At 29.1% G+C, this 22963-nt stretch overlaps 1 protein-coding gene across 1 annotated transcript in view; it reads right to left on the reverse strand.

Moving 5' to 3' along the window:
* Positions 1–1251: 1251 nt before the first annotated feature.
* The window catches only part of LOC114129776 (TWiK family of potassium channels protein 7-like), an 85278-nt gene continuing 63566 nt past the window's right edge, over positions 1252–22963 (reverse strand). Inside the window, exon 4 of the mRNA XM_027994608.2 lies at positions 1252–2678. Coding sequence (XP_027850409.1) covers positions 2312–2678 — 367 coding nt within the window. The 3' untranslated portion in view covers positions 1252–2311. The remainder of the gene's footprint in view (positions 2679–22963) is intronic.

Consider the following 22963-nt stretch of genomic DNA (forward strand, 5'->3'; position numbering starts at 1 on the left):
ATATATTTTAGAACTTTCTGGCCATACTGTATTTTATTGAGTATAGTAATAATAACTCTTTACATTTAGGCCAAGTATTATTTCAGGCTTTATAATAATGATAAAATATGACCATAATTAATGCCTGACACTTACTTTCATACAATTCTTTGTATTGGATCACGATCACTCATAGACATGCAATGATAATACGATAATAATATAGTATTTTTATTACGTCAGTTATGTTCAGACTTCTGCAATCCATTCTATCAACTGTTATAGATGAATAGATTATTAATTGTAAGCTGATTTGAACGATAATAGTTGTTATTGTACTTTTTTTTATGAACCTTGTTTTTAGGCCTATTTTCTCGGGTTTTTTTTTTAGAAAAGCACAGTATATAAACATTTTACGTTATACTTTCACCAGTGTTACCACTTAAATTCACTTCTTGTTATTTATAGGTTATTTTCGCGTTTTATATAGGAATAAAATATTTTAATTATCAAAATAATTTAAGAATTATATATTTAGTAGTTTCAATTTCAATAATTTTTAATTTACCCACCCCAACATTTTTTTTCCTAAATTAGAATTTTAATGTTATAAAATAAAATAATTCTTTCAGCATAAATTGATACAAACATTTCATATTCATGAAAGTATTCATATAGGGAATTGTTATACATATTGTAATAAACATTATACGGTTAAGCATTAAAGACTTAGCGTCCATATAAAATATTTGAAAAGTATTGATACATGGTAGTAGTAGATTTTAATTTTTATTAAAAATTAAGTATACTTACTGCGTACATTACAATGCATTTTATAGCGCATCAAAAATATATTTAAAAAAAAAAAAAAAACATAGAGAAAAATAAGAACCTCTAAAATTCGTTTCTAGTAGTATATAATACCCATAATAATTTTTTCGTATAAAGCGATATATAATAACGTAGGTACTTATTACAAATATGATATACAGTGAATATCATAATATCAACCTATATTATAAAACGTTATGGACGTAATATTTAAACACGTCTATATTATCATATTACAATACTGTGCTTAGTTATTATACCATACATTATACTACTATAAATATTAATATCGTATTTTTATTTGTCTTTATACGTTTACTACGTTGATCATCTACACCATCAGATAAATGATCACAATAAAATATGTATACACAAATACTTGCACAATTTCTATAAAAATAATTATTGGAAAAAAAAATACATAATAACAACAGATTCAAATGTAATATAATATGGATAAGGTTTAATAAGTATCGAAAATCATAATATATAACGATACAATATCTTAATTCGTAATAGATTTACAAGTGTACATAATAAATGCATAATATATTATCGCAGTTAATAATAATTGTATTGTAATTTTGGTCGGTGTTTGAGACAAGCGAAATGTCTTCTGTTTTGTCATGCACACGAATTGTACACATTCGGGACCGGCAGCTCACTTAATAACGTATTTTCTAGTAATGAATTATACACGGAAATATTATTATAATAATAATAATAACATATACAAGGGTAGACTTTAGACAAGACTGCGGAAATACGGAGAAAATGAAAACCGCATGGTTTTACCGTGGCAGAAGTGCGTGTACGAGATTACCTGTTCTATGACGGTAAGATAAATGTGTTTCTGTTTCAAAGTACGCTGGTCAGACTGTTAATATCTCGCGGCAAACTAAAACCCAACTCATAAAGTAAAACATAATGACTTTTATTTACACAAACGGGATAAGTGGAAAAAACAAAACGGGAGAAAAATATGAGATAAAATACATTACAAAAATCTAAAAATAGTATAATAAAAAATTGCGTTAAACATAATCGGCATCCGTTTCGTTTCTGTTGGCGACCGAGAACACGCGGGTATGGCAGGAAAAATTGCATACACCATTCGGTCAAAACTCGACGGTGACGTGTACCTAACATCGAGTCAGCCGAGTACTGCTGAATACGACTACCGATCTTTGTTCGGTTTAGAAACCACGTGATTGTATTTTAAACCACGTATAACCTATCCAGTTCATCTCGTAACTTGAAAATCGTTAATATATTTTTTTAAAAAAAAACATTGGTCCAAAAACTTTATAATATTGAAAAAAAAATATTGTAATTTTTGAATTGATATATTTTTTTAATATCTCATCTTGTTTTTCCATGTGTCCAAATAAACTGGACGGGTTATACGTCAATTTATACAATCTTACAACTTTATAATCGCGATTTACGCTCAACGTTGCGCCACGATTGTGGTTACGTCACTAGCAGTACGGTACGTGCATCAATTTTTACACCTGCTGATCCTCCGTAAAATGTCCGTGCACGTGCGGATTTTCATCACGACGTCCTGTTGCATCAGATTGAAGCACATGGCGATCAGCGCCATACCCAGCATCAGGTACATGGAACATAGTATGAAGCTGAGCTCGATGACGGTACCGGAGCTAGTACGGAATCCGGTAAATGTTCCAGTACTGGGATTAGTGCCAGTGCCAGGGCTGGTTTCAGTGCCAGGGCCGGTGATGCTGTTACCTGGAACGAAGTCGCCGAATCCGATGGTGCTCAGCGATATGAAACAGAAATATGACCCGTCGAAAAACTCCCAGGACTCCCATTTTGAGAACAGTATGGCGCCTCCAGATACGTACCTTGGTAGAAAAATAAATAAACAACAATATTAAAAAAAAAATTACTGACTATAGTCGGTAGGTAAAAAATTAATAGTGCCAGTGGCGTAGTTTCGCAGGGAGGGTATAAGAGGCTCAAAACTATCGTGTGGTGAGTCTAATACATTTTCCCACATTAATACCTATATACTTATACTCATATTATATTATTATAAATAATGAAGATTTATAAATATTGAATAATTTTCAATTACATTCACTAAGTAAAGATTACAAAATTAAGATAACATTGTTAAAAATGTGTTTTTCGCGTATATATCTTAAGAGGAGAAACTTAACAGTAGAGGAGATAACAGATAACACATGTTTTCATAACAAACTTTGCCGAGAGAAATAAATGATCGATATGATAGACTTAATTTTTTAAAATTATTTAAATACCTATTAACTCTGTACATTAATATACTTAAATGTATAAATTTGATTTTTTATTTAGCGTCCAAATTCACATATCAATAGTGATAATTATAATATAATTAATAAATCTTATTATAAAGGAGCTATATTATTAATATAGTATATCAAATCCAGTTTCATCAAAATAAGGTATGATTTGTTATTATTGATTAATAGGTGATAATAGTTATTCTTATTCAACGAATACTAAACCATTGCTTCGAGTAAAAATTGAATTTGGACTACATACTTCAAAATGAATCAAAAACGTCCTACAGAAATAAATTGATTTTGGTCATAATAATAATATTATGAAACAATAAAACCAAAGATAGATTCAACTCTTGATAGATATAAAAAATACGAATCTCTGGAATTCGTTTTAATTAATCATAAAAATTGTATAACATATTTTGTTTAAAATTAAGTCGTCAGCCATCACTATGGTAGAAGGTATGTAGTATTTATTTTATTATTTTGTATACTACCACTTTAAAAAATTGATAATATATTCATATACTTATTACTTATAGTTAATACTACTATGATAAATACGTTTAAAGTGTGACTCGTCTCACAGTGTTCATAAATTACATCCGAGAAATGACGAAATAATATATTGTTTTATTTCATCCATATTAATCAAAAATCAATATTAACAACAGTATTTTATAAACATTATTTCAAGTTTAAGTGTAAGTATAAGTGTATGTGGTTACATACAAGATTAATAGTTAACGCTGTGAGACGCTTTTAGGTGATCCGCAATCGTTTAAGTTCAAACGATAAACACACATGCATGTTCTAAACATTCGGGTGGTCTTATCGCTCTAGTCGTTACCCACAAATGATTTATTATTTATAATATTGCTGTTTAGAAAATAATTGATGACTTAATGTTTGCTATATTGTAATCTACTATGCAATCCGACAGTTGAAATTGCAAGACTTTAAAATCTATAATACATGTGACGGTGTATTTTAAACAGATCACGTTGTACAAGTTCATTACATAATATATAAAAATCTAAAATTAACTATTTTGTTTTTTTGACTACAAAAATTCAAAACAACTATTTTATTTTTATTGTAATATTACAATTAATAAATATGTATAGTTGGTATTTGTTTTTTTCTCAGTATTAGTGAATCTTATTTTTACATTTTTAACATATCATTTTTGTTTGAAGCTAATATATTTAAAAATTGTCAAAAATTTGCTATTATTAAATTAATATAAATAATCTTTTAAAAATTAGAGCAGTTTAGCTATGATTATAATCACCAATAGTATATTTTTGAGACTTATTTATTTTGAACTATTATATTTCAATAATATTTCTATTATAATAGAATACCAAAAAACCAAAAAGTAAAACCGATACACGTACTCCCTCTCCCTGTTCACAGATACAACATATAAACCAGGTCCCACACGTGGTATACTTCTCGGAAAAATAGCAATGTGATATTTTTATAGACTAATGATTGTAGATCGGTTATAAAGCAGATGACGTCGATGTACCTGTCGAAAATGGTACACCGTCCGTCGGGACGATAAAAATCGACAAAAATGATGTTGAAGATGACGTGAAAATAATATCTAGTGTAGTGATTCGACGTTTTTGATCGTGAAAAATTTCACTTGAATTCGGTGATTTGTTTAGTTCAGTATATTTTATACATGACGATGGGTGGAGGTTTGAGCTAATATTATGCTAACGGGATGGGCCCGAAAGTATGTGGCCAGGGGATGTGAAAGACGCTTGTTTAAGAGAATTCGCTGTTTTACAGTGCGTGTGCAATATCGGGTGGTTATGATATATCGTTTGCCGAAATCCCATTTCGATTACACGGCAACGTAGCGTAATATTACGAAATCTCGAGCCAAAATATACAGTACCTTCATATTATTATTATTATTATTATTATTATCATGTTATTATGAAAGTACATAGAAAGAAAAAAATGGGAATTCTAATAAAAAATAAATAAAATAAAAATGGATTTATCGCTGCCGAACGTGCTCGTTTACCAGTACGGGGTTTTTATCAACTCACTGCTGATACGACCTCTCTTGCCAAGTTACATGTGATAATGTTATTGTATTTACATAGGTAGGCAACATTGTTATTACGATTGTTACTAGTTTTTATTTTATTGCCACTGCGTTCAAGACTGAAAATAAAACGGCGTTGTCACCTACTCCATATCTAACCTGAACCTTTAACCACAGTCCAGGAGTGTCGTCAATAGATGATAGAAGTTTATCTCTGCAAGATTTTCAGTTAAATTGAATTCTATCGTCGTATTGCATATAATATAATATTGTTTAATACGAATAATAAAATAAATGTTTGCTTGAACGCTCAAGTATACCAATATCACATACCCGGTGCGCCGTTTGGCAGAACTCTTTTGCGCTCTTAGTTATAGGTCCTTCGCAGTATTTATAGATACATAATATTGTAGATGTTATTATCGTATAGTTTCAAGTCATTTTGGACGGAACTAAAACTTTGGCTGAGGATAAATTATTTTCTTGATAACACATACACACAATTTATTCCGCCGAGTAGTCGTGAGGTATGATCTCCGGAAGGATAATTAAACGTTTTAGACCCTTTCTCTAGGAACTTCAACAACCTCACCTACTGCTATATTAAGTACTATATTTTCTGGGGAAGGTATTTTTATTGTTATTGTAGTAAGTATACGTACATACCATAGTAAAATAATTAAGACGACATAAAAAAAAAATCGATGACGGCGAACTACGAGGCGGACGATTTAATACAGGTTGAGTGCAAAAAAAACTGTTCGATTAAATTATTAATATTGTATTATAAAAATGAAACTCAACGTCGACTCTGCGTAGCAGCTACGGCGTCAGTCGGGGACGTAGCGTTCAAATCGAATTATAATAATGAACGGTGAATGCAATCCCGATGTCATCGCCTCTGGACGGTTATGTCGTCGTTGTAAATAGTGAATTCAGAGCTCCAATAGCTTTTAAATAATTGAAAATCCAATTTATATATACATAAATATTATATGTATAAATAATATGCACTTAGGTATGATTTTGAATGGTCTACTAAAGAAATATTTTGGGAATGGCAGTGTTATTCAAGGAATTACGGAGAACCAAACGAATATATTATAATGTTGGTATGACAGGTCGTCAATCGATTGAAGGACGTATTATTCGAATATTTACCTCAAACTAGTCAATAAACTAACAATAATTTACTCGGTACGTGTCCGGTGCGCATTGAATTTCTGTGTCGTATGAAGAAATCGTCACGAGATCACTCGGCCACGATCCACAATAATTCAATCACACGAGAATGCTTGTCGTCACGACCGTGGTGTATTCATGCATCTGAATAATAGTATAGAAGTACACTATAATATTATAGTGTAATATTATATTATAATAATATGATATACTGCGGTTATGACAAACGCGGACGGAGGTGGCATGTGTTGGGCTTAATTCAATTTAATCCATCGCCCGCGCGTAACGGTTATTATCACATTAATCTAACGAAAGAACGTTGACGAATCGCACTCGAAAACTCCAAGCGCATTCGGTTCGATGGGGTTTCGTATATTATGAACTCATAGTGTCGTTTATCGTTGTGTGTGATCATGCCTTTTTACAATATACTATTGTATGGGTAAAATTATTTTTATTTATTTATTATCATTATGTTTTATTCATTGTACGATTCGCAAAAACACGGATAAAAAATAATTTTACAACATCGTTGTGTTTTTATTGTTTTTAATTTCAAATGGATTATAGAAATAGTAAATATTGTATAGAACAAATATAAACAGATAAATAATATTAGATACCCGTTATAGGTATGTATAATATTTAATATCATAATTTCTTTAAAAATTTTGAGTCGTTTATAAAATTGATCAGTGTTTCAATGGAAATGGGGGTGAAGTTTGAAAGATAATCAATAAGTTTATGAAAGTTATACAATCCCGTGTGTGGTCGATATAATATTATTAACTAATACTTTTATATTTCAGGTCACGAGTTACTATATTATGTACGACCGGTGTGTTTTTACATAATACGCAATTTCAGTTTTCTTTATAATATTATAATATATATATATATAGTATGTGTTATAGCTACAGAGAACAAATATTTATCTAAAAATTAATCTTTATCCTCCGTGGTCATAATAAATATACACAGTTTTGTTTGTGCGCGGCGATAAGCACGATTGTGGTGTACAATAGCGTGAAAAATCAAACGACCACCAACATCTCGACAAATGGGCTTTGACGATACAGCGTGGCGTACGTTTATTGTACGTATTGAGTTAACTTAACACGCTATACCGACCTTACCAAAGGAAAACGACCTGAAGTTAGACACAGTGTGAATGTTTCTGTGTGTATGAAGCATATGAATCAGTAACTGAGGTGGATTAGTCGTATTTACTAAATATATAACAATATAATGTTTAATCATATAATTCGGTTGGTTCGTACTATTAACAATAATATTAATGAAACTGTACACAACTGTGTCCTATACGAGTATTGAGTATTATAGCATTATATAATAATTTTATACACAGGCTATATAATTCTGTAGCCTATAATTAGAATACAGCCCGCGGACAGGGTATGTAGCAGCAGCGGTTCTAAACCATCGACATATTATTATTATTATTTGCAATGTTAAAAGTATTATCTCCATTCTTTTTCTGAATAATGGAATCGCGTCTACAATAGCTATACAGAGAGACAACCCGGGGTTATTGTACGGGAATTTTAAGGAGGATTACTGCCCACGGTTCTTTTAATTGATTGATTTTTTTTATTAACTTATACATGTCTTATACTAGAAGTTTATGAAAATATTTGAGGCGACGATGGTTTCTATAGGATTTATAAAGTCTATGCAGCTTCACTAGCTGAGTAAGCCAACCTACCCACGCCAAACAACCTTCATTGAAATTCATTTTACACACCTAAAATAAACCCAGCCACCAAAGCCTGACGTAATACACTTACAATGATTGTAGAAACTATATTAAACATTTTGTAAATACATTAAATTAAATGATATATGACGCGTCTCGAAACTATACTCATTGAATTTAAAAATACATATATAAAATTTACGAAAATTGTAAATGTAAATATCTGTTGATTTATATTAAAATAATACAATTTTAATTAATGAAATGTATCTCTATAACAACTATTTGGAATCAAAATAGTTATAATACGTGCATTTGCAAAATATTTTCCTTGATAAGCATATGTATGGTATCACCATTTAAATTTAAACTCTTTTTCCTATAGTAGCTTAGACTATATTTGAAAAGTAAGTAATATTGCATATATTAATAACGATATAAAGTCAGAATTTCTATAGTACGATGCTAAAATAAATTATTTTAGTATGTAATGAGGTTTATCATCAGTTTTAGAATATTTAAACTATTTTAACTGAAAAACTTTTTCAAAGCTAATTTATAATAAACATTTGATTTATTTTATTTAGGAATTTTTATATTAAGTACTTATTTTATTTAAAATTATTATTATAAAATAACAAAATCAATTATACTTAATTAAATTATTTGATAATTAAAATACTTAATTTGTTCAAAGTAACATAAGATAAACACGGTTTTCAACCAATATATATGCTATAAACACATTCAGCAAAGAATCTTTAGGACACTATTTTTTTTTTCAAATAAATCATTTATTATATTATCTACTAATACATTTAATTAGATAGTCATTAACGTCATAATTTAAATTAAGTTAAAAAAAATAATATTTTTTTAACATTTAAAAACTTTTTAAAACTTGGAACAAACAAATATTTTTAATCGAACTTTTGGTCATGATAGGGGTATAATAATAACTATACTACTATATCCACGCCCAGAGGGAAATAAATTAAAAATACCCATCCATGTCTTGAGGTTATTATATACAGGTAGTCAGCAAACGCACTGAGAGTGGGTTTTCGCAGAACATTTTATCGATCAACTTTCATACACACTCGGTATACGAAAAAGGTACGATGTCGATAACCCAACACCCTCTCGGCCTCTCGCGATTATAATATAATGTGAGTGGTTTATTTAATACAGAGTATTGGGTTGGCGGGCGTGCACTGTTTTATCATATAACCATGAAAGTCGAGATTACGCTATCCCCATTGTGTTGAACACGTTTAAACTTGTCATTTTGTTTACAAAAAAATAGTTGGGTTGAATGGTTTTTTTTTTATCATCAATTTTACCAAATAACTGTTTGTATGATAACATTTCGTTTACACGCGATCCGAATACGTAATAATAATGTCCCATGTTTACGAATTCATATGCTATTCGAATACTCATTGTTAAATCTACGTAATATTATTTTCAACGAATTTTTGACTCACCAACGGTGGATACAGCGTGGTCGTAAAAATTACTACTGGCATGCAAAGTTTTATGGTGTGTACATTAATGGATTAATAACGGCAGTTGCAGAAAAACTACGACTACTCGATCATAATATAATTCAGCAATATCATAGTATTTAAATAACAACAAACAATAACGATATTGTTTCCCGATATGTGTGACATAAGCGCTCATATACGATTTTACGTTTTTAAAACGTTAATAAAACTACGATTCGTTCGATATCAGAAAAGTCTTAATAATTTGTAAGCCACATAATGTATTGTGCATGACAAGTTGGTTATGAAGACCATTAAGTAAGTTTTCTTCTACCGCTGGGTTTGTCCATAAGCTATAACGTCCGAGTTAAATAATTATCGAAATACACACAGTCATACTATTATTATTGTATTATACGCATACCAGAACCACGGTGGAGGTCAGTAAAACGGGCCACATAGGTAATTGCTGACAACACTGATGCGAATTAAGTGATCTCGTTTAGTCGAATTTTGTCTATTGTGCCAAGTTCGGGGTTCAACCAATCCGAAGTGACCGAATTCGTAGGCTGCAATAATAGTCTACACGTAGATATCTATATATAAATAACGGAATGGTAAAATAAGAAAGACAATGACGGGTAAACAATGCAGACGTATATAATATTATAAGTCGCGATATAAACCACTCGCGTAATCTGGTCATCAAAATCGTTTGGGTTCTTCGCGAAGCCCGGGAACGATGATAATAATAACTATGTCGATTGTATCGGCACTGGAATACCGCAACGGGGCAATACTGCGAACAATAACTCAGTGACGAATCCAATTCGAAAGTCTCGCCCTCGAATACGATTTACGAGCAAATATACGTCCTCCAGCCCGCTATTATCCCTCGTCCTGTCTGTTTCGTATTGTTGTCGGAGCCTCAACCACCAGTCACCGTCGTCGCCGTTGCCGCCAGATACTTTCTTTTTTCGCTTTTAATACGCGGCGGAAACTACGGACTGCAGCAGTCTCGCCGGCGGAGTTTGTATTCCAAGACACCCGACCTACCTACCCACCGACCGATCGGACGGTGGTGGTGGAAGCGTGAAGAAGAAAAAGTAGAAGAAGACGATGGTGGGCGACAGGGCCGCCGGCTATAAATCAGTCCATCGAACGCCTCTAGAGCGAGCCGACAATAAAATGTATGCCGTTTCGACGCCGTTCTCGGTGGTCTCTGTCGTCCGTATAATATATCCTCTACACGTGATATAGGTCGTCGGGTAAGAGACAAAAAAATGAAATAAATAACGAACAAAAAATATATAACCTTTGTACATACAGCTAGTAGCATAAGTAGTACCGTAGTTGTAGTAGCCAGTAACACAGAACGTATGCAATATATTTATGGTCTACGTATTGCGCCGTGAGTATTGGAACGACCCCACATCGGTGGAAACGGAATTGAAAATGTTTCCAAATGAAATTTATACGCACGTGAACTGTCAACAATTCGTCCGTTTTATGGTTTTTACCTTCAGCAGGTAGATATTTTATTATATTATTGTATTATCGTAAAGTCGAAATACTTAACGATGTAATATTACTCGTAGTAGAATCAGCAATATTATTACAAAGAAAACGAACACAACATCGGCACCTACGCAGCCACTTTGATGCTGGATAACGATATTCCTATTAAATGTGAACCATTGTTACCTCGAATTATACTCCGATTACAAAATAAAGTTATGAAATAACAGTACAATATTATAGTTTGTGAAAGGTAGATACCGTTGTTCTGTACATTAGGTGTCTAGTGGATCACTATTAAGAGTGTATTGAATTCGAATTCAATAATATTATATTATATTTTTTTCCAAATTTTTAGATTACAAAAAAAACACGAAATAGATATTACACTCGTGAATATTCAATGTTGTAAAAATTTGAACTTTTAATGCTCATAAAAAATTAATTAGGATTTTATTAGAAGTTTTTATAAGTACGTATATATTTTGAAAACTTATAAAGAATATTTAATTCAATTTTAACCCCTGCAGAGGTATGGACAGAACGTTTTTCTCGAACTACAAAATAACTTACATTTTACGAGATTTTTACGGATTTCGTTAAATTTCTAAGTTTAAATGCGTATAAAAAATATATTGTGACTATAAATTGTTGATGTTCTTGATAGAAAACAAGCCACTTATTATTAACCATGTATTCAATTTTCAAGCATTTCTACTTATTTATAAGTTTTTCATTGATATTTATAAAGAAAAAAACACAAAAAAAAAACTATAAATGGATATCTCGAAATAAGTTGAAATATATTGTGAATTAATCCATTCATAATTTATATGAAACAATATTATAAATACTGAGTGAACATTTTAAATTCCTATAGTTCATTTTTGTATTATACAAAAATAAAAATAATAAAAATAAATTTATTAAAAATCTGGTTTATTATTAATTTTGACAACTTATAGTCGACTTATAAAAATAATAATAATGATATTAAAACTCATATCATAGTTAAACCAATACATTCATTGATCTGTTTAGAATCTAAAAATAATGTTGAGTAATAGCAAGTTATTTAAAATCAACTTTATTTTTTAAGTATAAATATTATTATAATTATTTTTCATTAAGTTCTCTGAAAGCCACTCCTCTCATTATTTATATACCCATCATATTGTACTAGATCAGTATTCAAATCACATGAAAAATTTTAGTCCACAAAAAGATATCTGTTGTATAATTGTTGTTTTAAAACCATTTTTGATTATTGTTATATTGTGTAAAGATGTAGTTTTCGCTTATATAGCATTAAGGAGAGTTTTTTTTATTAGTTATTTTGCTACAACTTATTTATAAGAACTATGACTTAATTCAAATTTGATTGAAATGTTGTTTATGATACTATTGTTAAATAGTTTTTAGATTGTTAATCCATTTTTCGTAATTTCCATTTATCTCATTGCCAATGAAAGAGTAAATTGTTTTAATAAAAACATATTATTGTTATTAGATGCTTCGTAAATATATTTTAAAATTGATATCCCATCTAATGAAGTAATAAAATTATCAAACAAATTATATCCATATGGCATCAATACAAAAATAGCTCCAACGCGTGGATAGCATTGAATTTACTGGTTGTAATATAGAAACCATATGTTTCCGTAGATATAACATTTAGGGAAAGTAAACTTTTATATCCAAAACTACTCAGACCTGAGGTATTCCATTCATATTAGAATGCAAAAATTTACTTAGCTTACATAAATTATAGATCTAGTAATTTAAGTATTATTACAAATACAACTTTTTCTTATTATTATAATACAAAATAATACATACCTAGACATAGGCAATCTATATCTTTAGATATTTAGACAAATTTACAGTAGGTTCAACACATTAACGTGTTGATTATAAATATTTTAACAAAAGTTCCATAAAATAAATTGATAATTAAAGTTATACAAAAGTAACAATAGTTTACAACAATACAAATACAACTATTACGAAACGTAATTATGTCGATAAAAATGCTATCAATGTTGACCGAAAAATCATTATAGATTAATCAGTTCATGTTAATTAAGTTTTAGAAAAGACCGATTAAAATGTAATTTTATAAGTATAGTATAATACTAATAGGACAGCAATAAAAAAATTCCATAACAAAAAATTTAATTTCCAATTTTTATTTTTAATATTATTCAAAAATAATTTTTTAATTTATGTTTTTTTGTTATATTTTTTTAATTTTATAAACACGTTCGTGATTATAATAAACTTAGCATCATATTAATACCGGGGACACCAATGGACAGCCTCAACAAAGTTCTAAACCTTTTCATAGGAAATATGTAACCTTGTAAATAATCATACTAATATAATACACAAAATGCTTATAAAATAATCACCATCCCACGTTACCATCAGCTTATCAAATTCCATACAATCGTGGACCTTTAGTGTCCTAGTGTACCTGTTGTTTTCTTGTCATTAATATACCAATTATAGCAGAGGGATTTACGGAGTTAATGATAATTATAAAACTGCGGAATTTACATTATACGGTGCAAGTAAGACATAAGCGTGACCTCGCAGTAGCTAGTTCGGGTCACAAACAGTATAATATTACTATTGTTATCATTTCGAAAATACACATAGTTTATAACATGATACATACAGGTCACCGTCGATATACTGGAGGGACATAGGATGTAGGTCGCTTTCCGTAGTATGCTTACTAGGTATCATCGTTATACTGTGTACGATATTTCCGCATTGGTGACGAAATACACGTCAAATACAGCGAAAAATACAGTGTCGTCGTCAACCGACGTATTAATCATGACCACCGTCGTATGCGTCGCAGAAACACGAAAAAATAAAGAAAACGAGGAATTCGAGAACGGCTGCTTGGTACAATTTTCATGTGTTATTACTGGGTTCCACCGACTCATCGTAATACGCGCCTATAATATATTACAGCGAACGTGTGGAAACGTATGCGCGCAGTAGTCACGATAATAATAGTATTATAATATTCTCGTTAGTAATGCGCGAGCATAGATCAAAAGTAATAATATTACAACGTCGGCGCGTGTTATCCCGCGAGGCCGGCACGAAATATCCGGAAGCAAAGTGAATATATACCCACCTTGCCGCGGGAAGACACGACACCCCACAACCCTGGATATACAGTAAATACAAAGAGACTTCCGTTCAAAAGAAATTTTCTGTTCAACGAAACATTTTTATTTTTTATTTTTACATTCTACGAATTTCTCTAAAATAAGAATTATTTCTCTTGTTGCCCGTTGAGACTTCGCGAAACGTGGAAGTTTCACTGCTCTACGATATGGACCAACACCTCGAGCCCCGATCCTGCGACCGTCGTCTCTGTCCTTTGTGAATAAATCACACACAATATATTTTATATGCAAAGCCGTCGCCGTGCCCAACGTTATCGCGAGGGCGTTTGTTATAGTATCGCAGTAGATACACGTTTACGCGCGTGTGAGTCCGGGCTGATAGCCGCATTATTCTCGCGCGAAACGAAACCCAATCGCTTCGGTCGTAACTATTAATAATATAGTACACGTGTATAGTGTCTGAAAAGTTTGAGACGTTCCACGAAATCGTGAAACATTCCATTTTATTGAGCACTCTGACGAAAAGTAAAGTATCTCGTGTTGTTTTATTTTTATTTTTATCGTTTATAAATGTATGATTTTCAATGGATATATTGAATATATGTATATACTGCAAGACATCGGTTATAATATTAATTGTAACAGCATATAGCATAATATATTATTAATCGATGTCTATTTATAATTACTAGTTTATTTAAATTTGTTTAAATATATTATTATTAATTTGTTGAGCAATAATTGTATAATTAATGGGTCGTGTTTCTTATTACATTTACTCTAGTTATAGTAGAATTATAATAATATGTTATGCTATATTTATTAACATAAATTATTAAATATAATAATATATAATATATTATTAAACTACATAAAAGTAATAGTTCTGAAAATCTGAAAAGTCATAGATATTTTTTTTCATTTTACTCAAATCACAGGTTTATAATACTTAATAAAAGTGCGATTATAATAAGTAATATGATAATATCACGATACACAATATATTATATAGTCGTATTTAAATTATGTTTTTATTGTTACTTTGGATATCATAATTGATATTTAGTAATTATTCTGTTTGATTAAACCGTGTTATATTATACTTGTAAATATTGTAGATAATAGGTATTATATAGACCAATATAAGTCTAATAATACAATATATAAACATGTGGGGTTTACAACTATATATTATATATTTCATAGAAATGAAAAAAATACGTGATTCCATCGATAAGAGGAATAGTTCTTACAAAAATGTACAAAAAAAAAAAAAATATACAAAAAATGAGTTATTTTTCATTAGCGACATAGAGAAATTACTATTATTAATAAACACATGCGTTGCGTGTCGTTGCAATCGTGTTGGTTGAATTGCATTGACATTTCGGTTGTCCGTGCTTTGCCTGCCACGTACGAAATATCACTCTGCGAAAACACTTTGGATGTTGTTTGTGTTTTGTGGTGTTTTTTCCCCTACTCATTTCCACTCTAACCGTATAGAAAAAAAGGTAAATCCCCGGACGCCCTCGGGGGCGTAGTAATAATGAATCGGGTTCGGCCGCCTTATTAACCTACGCTCGTCCGTGCCGACGGCACGTTGTAGAGAAAAAACAAACGAAATATTACGACGGTTTCGGGGGTATACGTACAATAATACGTACGAGCGTTGGTTTTTTTTTTTTTTTGAGGGGTTTTATTCTTTAAAATCTGCTCTCGTATCCATTTAAACTTGTATGCTGAATTTCTGAGAGATAGAAAGAAACGTGGATAAAACAATATCGTATAGTCGTCCGGTGGAACATGCGATTCAATTGCCAGAAACTCAAAGTGAAAACTCGACTGTTCGTACGAGCACGCGTGCCCAATAAATAAAGAGAAACAAAAAGGTGTTCAATTAATCACATTTCGAGGGTTAACAATTATCCAACCTGACCTAATAATTCATGTACAATACTCGTGGTGTATGTTCTCACTCAAAAGTTTTGTTTTATACTTTTAAAAGCATTTACTATAATATTATCATATTATGTGTAATATTTTTGTAACACTACAATAATAATTAATCGTGTAATAAATTAATTGTTACGTTCAATAAAATACGTAAGAACAATAAAAAAATAGACACTGATTTTAAGAGTTTATTTGTTTTGTACCATCTCCGATTTTACGCAACACGTGTAAGCGTAATTAAATTTTTTACAACCAAATTTGTATTGTTACATTAATATTTTAAATATTCTAAAAACATGATTTTAACTTCCAACCGTGTGTTTTACCCTCATCCATACTATAATTATTATTGTAATAAATCGTTAGAAAATGAGAACTTGGAAAGTTCAATTATACGGTAAAATATAAAATCCGCGAAATAAACCCATTGGCTTCCCATTCGGTATTTTTTTTATCACTGTTCAGTGTTCATACGCAATATGAAAATTCATACAATATTAATATATATTATTATGTACTAAATGAGAGTAGTTCTGTGAATTAACTCACAATGTAATTGTATGCTGGGAGTATATCATTATATTATTTAGATTGCCAAAATGGTAACCTACATTCTAGATTTCCACGTAAAACATAACTTCAGTTGTATTAAAACATAATAACAATAATATATATTATAAGTATTTCATTTTGACTCACGTCATACCTATGAAATTTGGCAAAATATCAATTGTAATATTATTGTCGCAGTATATAATTCCGCGATAAACCTGACAATTTAATGCCGTGTTGATATAATCAAGAAATATATAATATGTTATAGTGATTAACAAAAGTGGTAGGTAAGTGGAAATTTAACACCAGTTAAGTATTTCTTAGTCATTAAATTTTAAGTTGGTGGCTAGCAAAAAATGTATTTAACTTCAAAATTTTAAAGTTAAGTAGTGAGAAAAAATAATAATTTAACTAATTTTAAAGAAGCTTTATTATTAATTTTAATTTCCATTTGGTTTGTACATGATAATTTTACAATAGTAAATCGTTTTAAATAGTTACTAAACTTTTTCAAATATCACTATATTTTTCTTATCTTACATTAACTGTTATGATTAATGCAAAAATACATTAGATTCGATTAAATTATTAAACAGAACATTATTGTACTTCTTTGACTTATTTTAAAATCATTCAAATTAAATGAAACATAATATTTCGAAAAAAAAAAATGATAAATTATTTAGCCCTAAATTAATTTGTTGATATTTCTAAGCGATAGGATATCATATACATTTTAATTAACTTTAAGGTTTTTCAAATTAACAGGACACATAATTAAATATAATAATATTGCTATTTAACTACCTAGTTAACCTTTTATGTCAACCATAAAATCAACTAAGTAGTGACTTTGGCCTTCATTTTTGATAACTGGAAAAGTTGTATAGTAAATAAAGTCATAATAATTATGATTATAATAATGTATGATTATATTATTTATATTAAATTGGCTGAAGCAGTTTTACAATCGATTTAAATGTCATTTTTTTTAATTACTATCTAAATATTTTATGCTTTTATACTACTTGTAGACTGTAGTGCACCTAGTTTTCGTGTCTCCAAGTAGTAGATTCAAAATTATTTTTTAATTTAATTGGATTTGAAAACAGATAGTTAATTTAATTTAACTCAAGTAAACTTGTGCATGTAAAAGCGTTAGATGTAGAGGTGCTGTAGATTCAAGAACTTTGGTACATCTGAATATTCTGTGCTGTGGACTTCTTTATGTGTGCAGTCCCCGTTCCTCTTCTTCTGCATCTTAAGTTTATAATTTTGCCTCCGCCACCTTTTTGTGTCTTTTGAAAGTTATTATTTTAATAGGTGTAATTGTGTGACCCATTTTGATTATAATACGTTATTATTATATATTTAAAATACGTCAAATCTGGTTTTACATAATAGGTTAGTACTTATGATTCTGATTCTATATTTGTACATTATGATTTTCTAAATGGCGAATCCAAGGATTCGTAGATATTTTGAAATGGCATATTTCCTAATAGTTCATAGAATTGGTAGAACATTGGTAGCCTATTGCATACTCCAAAAATATTTTAAGTGCCTTTTCAAAGTAAGGTATTCATATAAAATTAAGTAGTTTGCAGCGTAAAACGATTCAAATGGCATATCATTCAGTCTCAATTATTTAAACATAATCACATTCAGACGAGGCGAAATTGTAAATCTATCCGGGCGAGTGTAGCGACAAATATATCATAACTAAACTAAGTACAGTACTATTGTACACGTTTATGAAAAATGTTAGTTCTTTTTTTAGCCAAATTTGTAAAAAAAATGCCTCGTCAAATAAAATATAAATATACTTATATAAAATTATGAAAATATTAATAGCATATTTTGTTTATTCAATAAACAAAATATTTAATACATTTATAAACTGGCCATTATTATACGTTATACTTTCCACTCATTATTAAATCACAATATTTTGAATCAATAATGTGATAGCTTTGAAAACTATACGCGTCTGAAGGGTTTTACATTCTGTTTTGTAATTATAGATGCATATTGAAAGCTAAAATATTATCGCAGTATATGATGTTTCCTTTAATTAATATATCATAATAATTTATCTAATATAAAAATAAAAATGTAATTACCAATGATATTGAATATCAACTAACTAATATTATAATTGTTCAAATAAAATACAAATGTCAACAAACAATTTTCAATAAAGCTTACAATGATAATATGTTGTCAATTCAAAGCCTACAGTAATTAGTGGAAACTGAAAACGAAAATTTAAAATTATTGACTATTAGTTAATGTGCAAACGTATTTACTATCTATAGAACGTATGATATAATATATTATATCATGATAAATATTGGAAAATTTAAATTTTATATTTACTACTTAACCCAAAATTATTACTTATTACTACAAAACGAGATGAAATGTATTGATATGATTTAATGAAATCAAAATACGGGGTTAAATGTAAAAATCGTTTCATTTTAATAAATTATATAGGTATGCGCTGGATAATTATGGAGTCTTGATGGACTACGATGTTTGAACTTATTTAAGTAGGTAGGTAATTACATCTTCTATTGTATGTTGTCAATTAAGGTCTGTTTCTTATGAGTAGAAATTAAACGCGTTGTTTCATTTTTTTTCAACCAATTATTGTTTTTGGTGTAATGACTAATATCTCTTTGTTGTGCACAGTTATTATTATATTTTTTATTTTTTACGGTTTGTCAAGATGATTCATGTTTGACAACTAAACGTTTCCAAGAAAAATAAATGTAATTTAATGTGAACATATTTTTCAAGACTAAAAAAAATAGTATAAAACAATTCTCGTCGGAGAACTTTTGAGTTTTATATTTTTTTAATTGAGAAAACTTCAAATCAGCAAGAACTTAATATAAATTTGCGACAGAGATCGTTTTTTATATAGCTGAGTTAGTCGCACTGCGAAGAAAAACAGTGAAAAACGACTATAACTCAAATGCAAAAAAAAAAAATAAATAATTTTTTCCTCGGCTGTGGTGAACTATATTATTTAAATATTATAGTTTTCAAAACATTAAAATAAAGTCACTAAAACTTATAATCAACACATTAACCGTGATAACCAATCGAGTGAACGTGGTAGTGACATACAATTTTATTATTTAGTTATATAATATGGTATATTCGGTCGACATCCAAATTAACCTTTAGTAATTTTTCAAGAAGGTAGTGTGGATAATTATTTTCCAACGTAGAACTCCGATAGTTTAATTGTACCCAGAATAAACGGTTTCCTAGATGGGTAGTCTATTTTTGTGCATACGTTGTGTTTATGATCGGATTGAACAACATTAATTTTAGCTGTGTTTTTCAAGATACTGTTGATGCACTAATAAAAAAAATATTAATATGAAAATGCTAAAATATAAAAGTTTGACACTTAAACGGTATGGACGTATAGTTTTCACTGTACTGTACTGCTGTTATTTTTATTTTTTTGTTATTATATTATGGGAACTACTGATGTTAGTGAAAATCAATTATTTTTTCCAACACTGTACTACTCGTACAATTTATAATTTAAGATATAACAAACCTACACAAAATTTTTTTTTAATTTTATCTTTTTTATGGGGATTATTATTTTTTTCTTTGATCTATTACTTTCATATTGAATTATTTATTTTTATTTTTTTAAGTATCAACACACTCTACGCAAGTGATAAATACTTGCATATATTATTTATGTATTGATTATATTTATAATCCATAAAAATAAATAATTTTGTTTACACTATAATAACTGGTTGATATTATCAACCACGATGATATTTGAAAAATCAAAAACTTAGTGTTTTTAGTATATTATACTTATAATTTGGAAGTAGTATTATATAAGACTTTACATGATAAACAGCAACTAGTAAGTTCCTACACTAGAGTGGTTAGTAAAAATTACATACACTTATTTATACAAATTGTATGTGTTATTTCTTAGTTTCTACACGATAGAAAACAATAATACAGTATGTAAGTTCGTATATTAACTGTATTGATTTTTTTTTTTTTGTTTATTGTTTATTTTTTTTTCAAGACATTAGCATCTGTTTGACTACACTCACAAACATAAAACAAAAAACATATATTTTTTTAAACTATTTATTTTTAAAATATATTATGATTTATTTTTATGATATTTTTACAATTTTGACTACATTTCAATGTATAAAATATTATAAGATTAAATTTCATTATACAAATAATAATTTAACATTTATAAAAGATAAATTATAAACATAAGAATTTACATAATAAGTTGTATTTCATGTTGAAGGAATTTACATATTATATCATTTTTTTTCACAGTATTGTAACTAACATATATATATATATTTTCTTACCTACCAGGTTTCATATAGTATTTTATACTTTCCCCAATAAACAAGCGTTAAAAAAAATGTCGATATATTTATTCTTTGAAACTAAGATGGGTTAAAGACGAAGTATAAAAAAATATTATACTATGACCTACATAACTTTTGAATTCGCACTTTAATCAAACGCGTGACCATTACAAAAGTTAAATTGCAAAATAATTATTGCCATTTATTTTGAAAATATCAATGTGAGAGGGTTATGAAGGACATGTATTTTATAAATATAGCAATCAAGTATAGTTATTTTTTCAACCAAAAAGCTTTGTGATTTTGTATAGATACTAATAAGTTATATACTAATATCTACCGTTTACTATAGTATACGTTAACATCAATGTTTTCCGAAGGTTTTGAAGGCTGTGAAATACTCATTTACGTTTCAGCTCACACCGTGATGAATGTCTAGTGACAAAACATTTTTATTAGTGAATATTTTGTGCATATTGCGTACAACCACTGACACCATGGCAACAAAAATAATAACTTGAAACTTTTGATTTTCGTTCTAAGTAGTCAATTATCGCTTAAAATGACATACGCACTGTACATGGTTATAAGTAAACGAACGCTATTATTATACACACGGAATCTCAGTGTTTAATTTAAACACGTGACAAAAATTTGATGTGGCTTACATCCAGACTTTATGAAATAAGTTTTCTTTGCCGATAACGGTTACGTACTTATTAAGATCTGTAATGCGGAGAAACTGTACGCCGTTTAGAATAACGATACACAGTAGAACAACCAGAAAAACCAAAATATCACAATAACTCGCTACCAATAATTATACTATTAATAATATTATTATGTCGTAGGCTAAATTGCAGTGTTCGCATCGGATGAAAATAATGAAAATGATAAAATTTTGCACGATACTCACGAAATAGAATATTGCAGTGTAGACGTTAAAATAACAGGATAATTTACAGAACGCCAGTGGGGATTATTGGCTCGTAAATAATTTACATCGATACCTACCGATGCCAGGATGCAAAAAGCGAAAATGACGAAAAGCTTTCTTTCGCTGTCGATCCGCTGTACCGATTCCACGGAACCGTTATCGTGAGCCCGGTTAAGTATATCGATCCGGGTGGCAATAGGGTTCCGATGTTTTAATTAAAATATTTTCTGATGCTTATGAAAAGGTGATTAAGTGTGGAGATTTTTTTTCACTTTTTATTACATTTTAACAGAAAGAAACAGTTGTTTGTCGAACCAGACTCTTTCTGAAATTTTAAGGACTTCAAAGAGCAATTATGTTTTTCCGATTAAAAATATTATACTATTTAAAGGAAAAAAAAATGTTTTTATTTAACTAGTTCTTTCAGAAACACAGGCTTGAATCTAGGACCAGTATTGTGCGTTATCTATATAATGTATAATAACAATAATTGTATTTATATGAAATATAATTTAAAATATAAATTGATTAATTTTTATTAAAAACAAAATGGTTATCTGAGATAAATTATGAAAGTAATTGTACAGGTAAAGATTATTTTAGTATAGTATTTGTATATACTTTTGTGGAAGTGTTAATTGTTTTTATATAGTTTATTTATTTTATTTCATTTTATTTCATGTTCGTGTTTTTTTTAGATGTTCAATTTATTCTTATAATGTATGTTTTACTATACCTACTTTGTAATAGGTAGGTATATTGTTCATTCTTTGTAAGCAATAATTAGTATAATAATATTTAATATACACGTATTTATAAATTACGAGTGAAAAATTCAAAATGTATACATAAGTGTTATTATTTTATCATAAAATACAGTTTAACACATTTAAGTT

The sequence above is a fragment of the Aphis gossypii genome, chromosome 2 (genome assembly GCF_020184175.1).
Source record: "Aphis gossypii isolate Hap1 chromosome 2, ASM2018417v2, whole genome shotgun sequence".
NCBI lineage: Eukaryota > Metazoa > Arthropoda > Insecta > Hemiptera > Aphididae > Aphis > Aphis gossypii.